This window comes from Triticum dicoccoides, chromosome 2A (genome assembly GCF_002162155.2).
Source record: "Triticum dicoccoides isolate Atlit2015 ecotype Zavitan chromosome 2A, WEW_v2.0, whole genome shotgun sequence".
Lineage (NCBI taxonomy): Eukaryota > Viridiplantae > Streptophyta > Magnoliopsida > Poales > Poaceae > Triticum > Triticum dicoccoides.
Window position 1 is genome coordinate 35,432,476 of NC_041382.1, and position 10,680 is coordinate 35,443,155.

Here is a 10,680-nt window from a genome sequence, read left to right on the forward strand (position 1 = left end):
ATACAAATTTTGTCAATATATGGTCTGCATACCGCAGAGTGCAGGCGGCGATTGCCGCGCACTGAGCACGAACGAGCTCAAGGCTCCTTTCCTCCGTCCCTTAACTCTCGCCCCCATGGAAGCACCGTACCACACCCTTCTCGATCATCTGCCAATGGACGTGCTTGAGCCGCGGCCGCACTCGTTGTCCACCTTCCCGCACTGAACGCACCTCGCCGCCACCCACCTGACGGTGGCCTCGGCCTCGCTCCGTGCGCACGGGGGTATTCCTATGCCACCGGCCTCCTGGCTCTGCACGCTCAAGATTGTCAACCTCTGCAACAACGACGGACGACCCGGGTCTCCTACGTCCTCGCCGAGTCCCGCGCTGTCTCCTAGGTCCTAGCTAGGCCACCCGCTCCCTGTACGCGCGCCTCCATGACGGACGCTACGCTACGCGTGCTTCCTCTGTTCCTTATGGCAGCGGATCTGCGCTGAACTGAGCACATCTGAGCAGCGATCGGCACGCACTAAGCTGGACACACACCTAACTCAAATGGCTGCGGAGTGATCATCTATAGGAACTATGGAATTGCCAGCGCGCGTGTGCAACACTTTTTCCGGAAAGAACCAAGATGAGCAGCAAAAAGGAGGTGGAAGAACAAGAGAAGACGAAGGAAACAGAAAACCACCATGAGAGCGGCACCCACCGGCTGCTGATTTGTGTTGAGGAATCCACCACCGGCTGCTGATGAGTTCTTCGAGTTCAACATAGAGCTGAGCAGAGAGAGGAGGCTGAGCCGCTGAGGGTGCATCGGGCAGGAGTCCGGGACTCTTCCCAGCGACTTAAATAATAGTGAAACGTGTTCCTCTTCAGGTGGCCCTCCTCACGGGCACTCATTGGTTGTGAAATGTCATTGGATGTGTAATGTGGACTAAACTTCATTCCAGTTTATAGGACTCAATTCAAAACTCTCATCAACCAAGATAGATATTAAGTGGTAGTATAGTTTTTGTAGTTTGTAAAAATACTCAATTAATACACTCAATTTTCCAAGAAAATTGTGTTTACCAATGCATTAGGTGTAATGCATGCATGTGTGACCCCTAAATGACCAAAATAATTACATGCATTTGTAAATTTTCTTTCAATCCTTGCATGCAACGATTTAATGCACCTTGAAATCTGAACATATAATAGGGAGCCATAAAATTGAGACTTATAAAATGAAAACCTAAAGTTTTAAGATAAGCCCTAGAAACCAGAAGAGAGTGTAATAATTTAATGAATATGATGAGTCATTGTTACCGTATCATAATAAATATTATGCTATTACGTGTCATGCATGCCAATAAATAAAGTACTATATGATACTCCCTCCGGTCCTTTTTAGTTCGCACATAAGATTTGTCTAAAGTCAAACCACATACATGTTGACCAAATTTATAGAAAAAATACCAACATTCAACATGTGAAATCAACAACATTAGATGCGTCATCACTTTAGTTTTCATATTGTATAAATTTAGCATTATACTACCTCCGTCCTGGTTTATTGGCCTCCTTAGTATTTTGTGCCAAACTTTGACCATAAACTTAACTAAGAAAATAATAATGCATGTCACCAAAAATTGTATCGTTGGATTCGTATTTGAACATAGTTTTTAGTGAAATAATTTTTTGTTACATGCATGAACATTTTGTTAGATAAATCCAAGGTCAAAATTCAGCACAAAACGTGAATGAGACCAATAAACCAGGACAAAGGTAGTAGATGTTAATATTTTTCATATAAATATGGTCAAACTTTTTGAAGTTTGACTTCAGACAATTCTTATATGCAAAGTAAAAAGGACTGGAGAGAGTACTAATATGTGATACTACGCATTAGGAAGGTACTCCATCCTTTCCGATTTATAGGGCTTATTTCAAAATTTTAGTTTTCCCATTTTATAAGGCTCAATTTGGTTGTTCCTCATCACAAGTTCAGATTTCAAGGTGCATTAAATCATTGCATGCAAGTATTAGGAGAAAATTGACCAATGCATGTACTTTATGCATGCATGCATTGTTAATGCATTGGTAAACATAATTTTTTGAGTAAAACAAGAGTATTAATTGGATGCTTTTGCAAACTACAAAAAACATCCACCACTCACCATCTACCTTGGTTGGTGAGATTTTTGAATTGAACCCTATAAACCGGAAAGGAGTGAGTAATATCATACACATAATACTAGTATATAATACTCCCCATTACAACCAGGCTAAGAAATTGTTGGATTCTTGGTCTAGTGTTTTTCAATGATAGGTCAATATCATTACCAATGCTTAGCACAATTCAATGAATGCAATGGATCATTTTTCATTCTTCACCTAAAGTTCTTCAATGATTCACTTGATGTCTCACTGAAAGTTTCTACTGTTAAGGGCATCTACAACATTGTCCTTTAAAACTGACACTGTATTTATTCGCGGACATGCCCGGATGCGTCTACAAACAGTGATATGGGAGCTGGCCATCTAAAACGAGTTCAACAAACCAAATGATTTTCTTGCAAAATCGAATGATTTTCATTTAGTCCTGACCAACTTTATTTCATTTTTGACATATTTCAACTAAACAAAAACTTCCAACAATTAATCAACCACTGGTAGAAAAAGGGCCTATAGTCCCGGTTCGTAAGGGCCTTTAGTCCCGGTTCAGGAACCGGGACTAAAGTGTCGGTACTAATACCTCCCCCCTTTAGTCCCGGTTCAATCCAGAACCGGGACTAAAGGCCCTCCACGTGGGCAGTGCGTAGAGCCCAGTCAGGAGACCCTTTGGTCCCGGTTGGTGGCACCAACCGGGACCAATAGGCATCCACGTGTCAGCACTTCTGTGGCTGGGGTTTTTGTTTTTTTTTAAAGGGGGGAATGGGGGTTTTGGGGGGTTAATTTAGGTGTTTCATATATTGTGTTAGCTAGTTATAATTAATAGAGAGAAGTGTCCTCTGTTATGTCCGTGCTTGGTCGACGCTACGTACTATACATACGTATATAGAGAGGACTAGACACGCTAGCTAGCTAGTAAGCAAACGAAGGAAACAGAAGATCGTCATGAACATATATGCATATATACAGAGAGAAGTGATATCGACCACCTCTCCTTCTCCGAGAGATTGGTCGAACAACAAGTTCTCGTATATCTATCTGACACTACCGGCTACATATATACAATAATTATCTCTTACAAATATAATCATACGGACTCAGGGTCCACATAGAATTCTCCGTCTTCAGGGATCACGTGGTCAAGAAAGAATGCCGCCAATTCCTCTTGAATTGCTCGTATGCGAGCTGGTGCTAGGAGTTCATCCCGCTTCCGAAACATCTAATTTGAAGAAGGGGGTCAATACATATATATATATAAATGAATGAAACTCAACACAAATGATGGTAATAAAATAAAATTGTGAATGTTGTTATTTACGTACTTCATATTGTTCGTTAGAGTACCCGCCCCGCTCACAGGTCGTGTGGCGGATGGACTCGCAGATGTAGTATCCACAGAAATCATTTCCTTGTTCCTGCCACAACCACTTTACAAGAAATAGAGGTCAATCAAACTGATAAGCAAGAATGCTAAATGGTATTGATGAAACTAGCGCTTGAATCACTAGGAGATGCGCGGAACATGCTACTATAGTACTTACTTTCGGATGTCTAAATTCCAGCTCCTTCGGCAGTCCCGGAACTGTTTTGGTGAATTTTCTCCAAACCCTGCCGGACAAAGAAAACAATTACTTGATATCAGGAAATGAACAAAGTTGCTGATATGGTGGATAATGATCGATTTAACTTACTTCTTGAGGATTTCAGTCATGTCCGCATACTCCTTGGGATCTTTTCGTTTAGAGTCCAAGACGGTTACTACTCCCTGCTCAAGCTTAATCTCTAGGAGAATAAAGTGGAAACTGCACACACATGCATAACTCATGAATTACATTACTATAACCTTGACTAATATATAAGGGAAACTGAATACGCACAAGACAGTAACACTCACCTGAAGTTGTAAGGAAAGAGTATTATATCTTTGTTTTGATTTATTACGAACGATCATAGCAAGCTGGCCTCGGTAGCTGCGGCATGAAGTTTAACTTGAGTTGCATCTATGAGATATGTGTTAATGAACCCAATATCACCGACTTGTCTTTTCTTCAATTCGGCGATCTTCAATCTGCATAATATAGTGAGGATGATTATAAATACATGCAATGAAAGAGCTAAGCTATATAGAGAAACTTAATGACAGAAGTAGTACTACTTACAGACAGTAGTAGACGACCGTTGTTTTATCGAGGGCCAATTGATTGAAAAACTGATAGAACTCCTCAAATGGAACAGGCAACAGATCAATTCCAACGAGGTCATGCTCCTTTTTAACTTTCACATACAAAGTACTCCTCCCCCCAGAGTCTCTGCAGATTTTCAAGTACCAATCATGCAATCTTTGCATCATCGTTGATAGAGATCTTTCATCTTTGACGAGAGGCTTCCCGTACTCGTATCTTTGTATCTGCACCTCCATGGGTTCATAATGTACTTCGTCGGGCAGGTAATCTGCAAGATTGCTATAACCGGGCACCATCCTCGGATCATTATCGACGTTGTGGCTAGGCACCTTGAGCGGGGGGCACGATTGCTTCGCTTGTTCGCCGAGCTGGGCAATTTGTTTCCCAGCTCGTCGTTCTTTCAGCCTTTGATCACTGACAGTACTTCCCGACCGCTCCGCTTCGGCAAATTCTTTTCCAATAATGCGGTCATAGTTTCCTTTCGGCGGATCAGACTTCGGTGGTTTTGTCAGGGCAGCCAGAGTGCGCTTCACTTTCACCTGATCTACCTTCTCCTCCGGAGGTGGATGTTTCTTTGCTTTCACCCCTTCAAAGAATTTCTTCACTTCTTCTCGCGCGATCTCGGCGTTCTCCTCCTGGGTCCTCTCGTATGGTAACTTCTCTGGAGTCTTCAGAGAAGGACCAAATCTGTATGTCCTCCCGCCTCTGGTTGTACTGCTAGACGCCGACCGAGCAGACGTAGCGGTTGTCTTCTTTACTTGCTTAAGAGGCGGAGGAGAAGGACTACGACGCGCCGGAGCAGCTGGAGCGGCGGCAGGTCTCTTCCGCCCTTGCTGACGAGGCGGAGAAGGAGGAGGCTGGCTGCTCGGGCGCGTCGGCGCAGGCGGAGAAGGAGGCGGAGTGCCGCCACGCGCCGGAGAAGGAGCCGGCCGAGGGCCCTGATCGTCACTCGCCGGAGGAGGAGGCGGTGGAGGCGGAGTGCCCTGACTCGCCGGAGGAGGAGGAGGAGGCGGTGGCGTCCAGTTCGGAAGGTTGATGAGCTCCTTCCGCCATAGGCATGGAGTCTTCAGAGCAGACCCCAGCCGAGTCTCCCCTTCATCGGTAGGGTGGTCAAGCTGGAGGTCCTCAAATCCCTCTGTTATCTCATCCACCATCACCCTAGCATATCCTTCTGGAATCGGCCGGCAGTGAAAAGTTGCACCGGGTTCAGTAGGATAAACAGAGCCAACAGCCGACTTGACCTTCAAATTCATCAATTGCGTCATAAGGTGGCAATTTTGAGACTCCGTTATAGCATCCATGGGATAGCTGACAGGAGCCGTCAAGGCATGCTCCGGCTGAAGCAGCTCGGTGGAAGCCACGCTGCTTCTGCGCTGAGATGGCGGGGTAGCTTCGGGGGAGGCTTCGGCAGTACGTTTGCTGCGATTTGCTTCTCGTTCCTCTATCGCGTCTACCCTTGCTTGCAGCGCCTGCATTTGGGTCTGCTGCACTTTTTTCCTCCTCTCATGGGATTTGTAACCGCCTGCGTCCGGAAACCCAACCTTCCACGGAATGGAGCCTGGCGTGCCTCGTGTCCGTCCAGGGTGCTCAGGATTCTCGAGGGCCATTGTGAGCTCGTCGTTCTCTCTGTCTGGAAAGAACGTCCCTTCCTGCGCTGTTTCGATATACTGCTTAAGCTTACTGACTGGTATGTCCATTTGAGGCACATTGGTCCCGGTTCGTCCCACCAACCGGGACCAAAAGGTGTAGACGAACCGGGACCAATGGCCCACGTGGCCCGGCCGGCCCCCTGGGCTCACGAACCGGGACCAATGCCCATATTGGTCCCGGTTCTACACTGAACCGGGACTAATGGGCTGAGCCGGCCTGGACCATAGCCCTATTTTCTACTAGTGCAAGTCCAAATCTTTGCGGGCGGGTGTGAGCTCCCAAAAGCGTATGGGCTCCAAGTCCTTGTTATTCTCCACCGTGTCAATGTCCAGTGGCTGTGGGCCTCGAAAAGTGAAGATGCAATCGCCGACGAGAAAAAGTAAAACATGGGACACAAACTAATCCACATGGGATATGAGGTATCGTCTTCTCTCATTCTCTTTTTTTATAAGAGTTGCTGGTGAAAGTGAGATCGACGATGACATGAACAGGCCGGCCTTCGTTGTCGTAGCGGTGCAACGAACGCAATTGTACATACAGTCGCTCACGTTCGCGGCCGCTTGGTCAAGGTGAATGTGCATGGGTACGTACGTAGACCATACATACTCCCTCTTTTTCGGTTTATAAGGCTCAAATATAAAATCTCATCAACCAAGGCACATGGTGAGTGAAGGAATGTATGTCGTACTTTATAAAACTATCCAAACTAAATTGATGCATTAATTGGGATTAATTGCAATGCATGCATTCTTGGCCACTACTCCCTCCTTTCCGGTTTATAGGGCTTATCTCAAAATTTTAGTTTTCTCATTTTATAAGTCTCAATTTGGTTGTTCCCCATCACATGTTTAGATTTCAAGGTGCAATAAATTATTGCATGTAAGTATTAAGAGAAAATTGATCAATGCATGTACTTTATGAATGCATGCATTGCAATTAATGCATTGGTAAACACAATTTTTAAGGAAAACAAGCGCATTAATTGAGTGGTTTTGCAAACTACAAAAATTGTTTCACCACTCACCATCTAGCTTGGTTGGTCAGATTTTTGAATTGAGCCTTATAAACCGAAAAGGATGTAGTAGATGAGTAGTACTCCCTCCGTTCCTAAATATAAGTCTTTGTAGAGATTTCACTAGAAACTACATACGGAGCAAAATGAGTGAATCTACACTCTAAAATGCATCTACATACATTCGTATGTGGTCCATAGTGAAATCTCTACAAAGACTTATATTTAGGAACGGAGGGTGTAGCATTACATGCATTGATGAGTTTCTTTTTAATTCTTGCATGCAAAGATTTAATGCGCTTTGGAATCTCCAACAAAGATGGAGATGAGCCTTTTAAATTGGAAAAACAAAAAAATTAAGATAAGCCCTATAAACTGGAAAGGAGGGAGTAGTACATAAAATTCTTATCTTAGATTCATCTACATACAGATGTACTCCCTCCTTTCCGATTTATAGGGCTTATCTCAAAATTTTAGTTTTTTTCCATTTTATAAAGCTCAATTTGATTGTTCCTCATCACAAGTTCAGATTCTAAGGTGCATTAAATAATTACATGCAAGTATTAAGATAAAACTGACCAATGCATGTACTTTATGCATGCATGTATTGCAATTAATACATTGATAAACATAAACTTTGAGAAAACAAGAGCATTAATTGGGTGCTTTTACAAATTACAAAAAATATTCCACCACTCACCATCTACCTTGGTTGGTGAGATTTTTGAATTAAGCCTTATAAACCGAAAAGGAGGCAGTATCTAACACTAAAATGTAACTAAATACATCGGTATTTAGACAAATGTAAGACAAAATTTTTGAGACGGAGGGATATATACATGCATTGACCATCGATGACGAGACTGAGCTTGGCCAAAAAAATTGTGAAGCCACATGCGTCAGTACTGGGAGTTTTTCTCGAGAGTTGAACGGCCGAGTTAGATGTCACGGCGTTGACCAATAACCTCTCTACCGTGCGTGCGCATGCATTGCAATTCCAAGTGGTTAAATGAAGACCCAAGCTGCAGCACGCGTGCATGGCTGGCCAACCAATCCGTTTCATGTCTTTGTCCTCAAAAAATATCAACGGACTCATGTCTCTGACCAATATGTACTCATTACGAGACAATATCAGGTGAAAACCCAACCTTCAGTGGAAGCGTGGAAACCTTACCACAGGCTGTTGGATCTTATATGTATGAACTAGATTCATTCATAACTGCTACATGCAGTTTTGCAGAAAAACGCCCGCTCACAGTGAAGCCATTTTGCACATAACCCCCTGATGCATACAAGTATCACAGCTAGCTCCTCATCACATGTGACGCTTAGTCACATGCCCTTCATTGCGTCTGTGCTTCTCCAAGTATATGAGCCTCATATCACAGCTAGCTTAATTAGAACCATGTCCAAGGAAGATCTGCCCAAAAATATTGAAGTCTGCCCAGTTCCTTGTAAATTTAAATAGAACAAATAGTACAATAGAACAACTTAAACCATTGCCCAGATCAATGCCGAAACCAAAACCAAACCATTGCCCAGTTCAAGAACTCCTGACATAGCACATTCCAGCAATTGAGACCATTGCCTACAATAGATTTAAGTAAGGCAAACAGTATAGCTGCACATAGTGTGATTATGCAACATCAATCTGATTCAGTCACTCAAGATAATGCCTCACTCCAGTACACACTTATAAAATAGACGCGTCATTAAAATCTACACCTTTATATACATCAGCCATTGAGCACATAGCTCCAGTAAGCTTATAACTTCAGAAGTCTGGCACCAAGAACTAATAGCTCCATTACTCTAGCCAAGAACACACCAATGGAATAATTTTAGTCCTAGTAACTTGTAGAAGTCAATAGGGCCACCAAGCAACCTGAAACAAAAAAGTTTAATTGGTCAAGCCGTAGGAAACATCGATGGAAATATACAAAAAAAATTATAAACAAAATTTTAATACTAATCTATGAATATAGTTACACCAGTGTGTGTTGTATTTAATAGCAAGCAAAATTTTAGAACTATTCTCTAAACTAAGTCCATAGGAATGTACCATAATCATGTCTGTTGCATTTCCTTGTCCTTGTTCTTCTTCTTCTCTTTCTGTCTTTGCTTTCCACCCTTATCCCTGTACCCCTTTAGTCTTTTGATTCTACCCCTTGATCGAATATCATTTGGAGGATGGATATGAACCTCACTTGGAATGGAGCAACCTAAAAATTCCTCAAATTCTTCTGCTTGAGTTTGTTTTTTTGCTGGAACTTGGGTAGACAATTGCTCTCCAAGTGCAAAAATGTGATCTCTCAAGAATTGCATGCCGACCTGAGATTGCTTCGCTTGTACTAAAAGGTCTTCCATCTTTTTACATGTTTCTGAAGCTAATTTTTGTATCTCCGGATCAATTGAACTGCTCTCATTGCCTTCCAATAGAATGCCGTCCTCGTCAAAGACTGGCTCGGTTTTGCAGTCCTTTCTAAACCTTTTGAGTACATAATGCTTTGGCAATTCATTTAGCTGGGCAGTTCTTAGGACATGGATCAGATGACGACATGGGATACCATGTGTCTCAAACAACTTACATGTGCAAGAACCTACCATGGTTGTTGTGTTGTAAGTTACCACCCTTAGTTTCTTATAGCCATCATGTATAGTTACTGTTTTAACCTCACCATCATGTGCCATCATCTCAACAAGGCAACGATCCCTATCAGCAAGCAACTCATGTTGAAAATCCTGAAATATCTCATGCGTGAACACCTCGCTGCCATGCTTTTCAATCGCCCACGATGTCTTCAACACAGGCATCGTATGTAGGCTCACATGGTCCTCTTGCAACTCCTTATGACGTTGTTCTTCCAAAGCCGTGTCAAATCTAAGCCAAAACTCAACCAAAGCATGCTTGTAACCAATAATACGTGAGAAAAAAGAATTGGCACTCTCTGACCTTGAAGTGGTCCGCATAAGCCCTGACAAAGCTATTTCTTTGAAATAAGCTGGTATCCATGATTCTCGAAGGCTGAACCTTTTACTGAACCATTCATCATCTTCCAACCCATACTCTGACATAATTTCTTTCCATCGTTCCTCAAATTCAGTAGGAGTTTCAGAAGACCACACGCACCGACCTAATCGTTCATGGAAATCCTCATCGGTCTTCAAATTAGGGCCAACCTTTTGCGGGATCTTATTCATAATATGCCACATGCATAGCCTATGTGTGGCTGCTGGGAAAACTTCCCTTATTGCATTGTCCATGCTACTACATTCGTCAGTTATTATAAACCTAGGTGCAGCCCCTCCCATAGCTTTCAAGAATGTGCGAAACAACCACTTGTAAGAATCTGCCTTCTCATCGTGTAACATTGCAGCACCAAAACAAACACTTGCCTTATGGTGATTGATTCCAGTAAAGGGGGTGAATATCATGTTATATTGATTGGTGCTATACGTGGAGTCAAAGGACACAAGCTCTCCAAATAGAGCATAATTTTTCCTACATGTGGCATCCGCCCAGAACACATGTACCAGTCTGCCCTTATCATCAAGAACATAGTCAAAATAAAATCCTGAATTTGCAAGATGTTTTCTAGCAAGCTGGTCAACAAACATTTGAGCATCGGATGACTTGATGAGGCACCTAAGGTTTCGGTGGTGATTTTGCAAGTCTCTCTTTGTACAGCCAACATTCTCAA

At 43.0% G+C, this 10,680-nt stretch overlaps 1 protein-coding gene across 1 annotated transcript; it reads right to left on the minus strand.

Moving 5' to 3' along the window:
• Nucleotides 1–9,493: 9,493 nt before the first annotated feature.
• On the minus strand, nt 9,494–10,674 carry LOC119358788 (protein FAR-RED ELONGATED HYPOCOTYL 3-like). The gene is made up of 2 exons (XM_037625207.1): nt 9,653–10,674; nt 9,494–9,579 (listed from the first exon to the last, which is right to left on the minus strand). Exons 1-2 carry the CDS (start codon nt 10,595–10,597, stop codon nt 9,526–9,528), a joined length of 999 nt encoding a protein of 332 aa, XP_037481104.1. The 5' UTR covers nt 10,598–10,674; the 3' UTR covers nt 9,494–9,525.
• Between the last annotated feature and the right edge of the window lie 6 nt (nt 10,675–10,680).

Excerpts from the sequence above, each read along its gene's own strand:
- LOC119358788 (XM_037625207.1), bottom strand. The coding sequence starts at position 10,597 with ATGTTTGTTGACCAGCTTGCTAGAAAACATCTTGCAAATTCAGGATTT. Across the intron at positions 9,580-9,652 it reads TGATGGCACATGATGGTGAG|GTTCTTGCACATGTAAGTTG; the intron begins GTTAAAACAGTA and ends CAACCATGGTAG.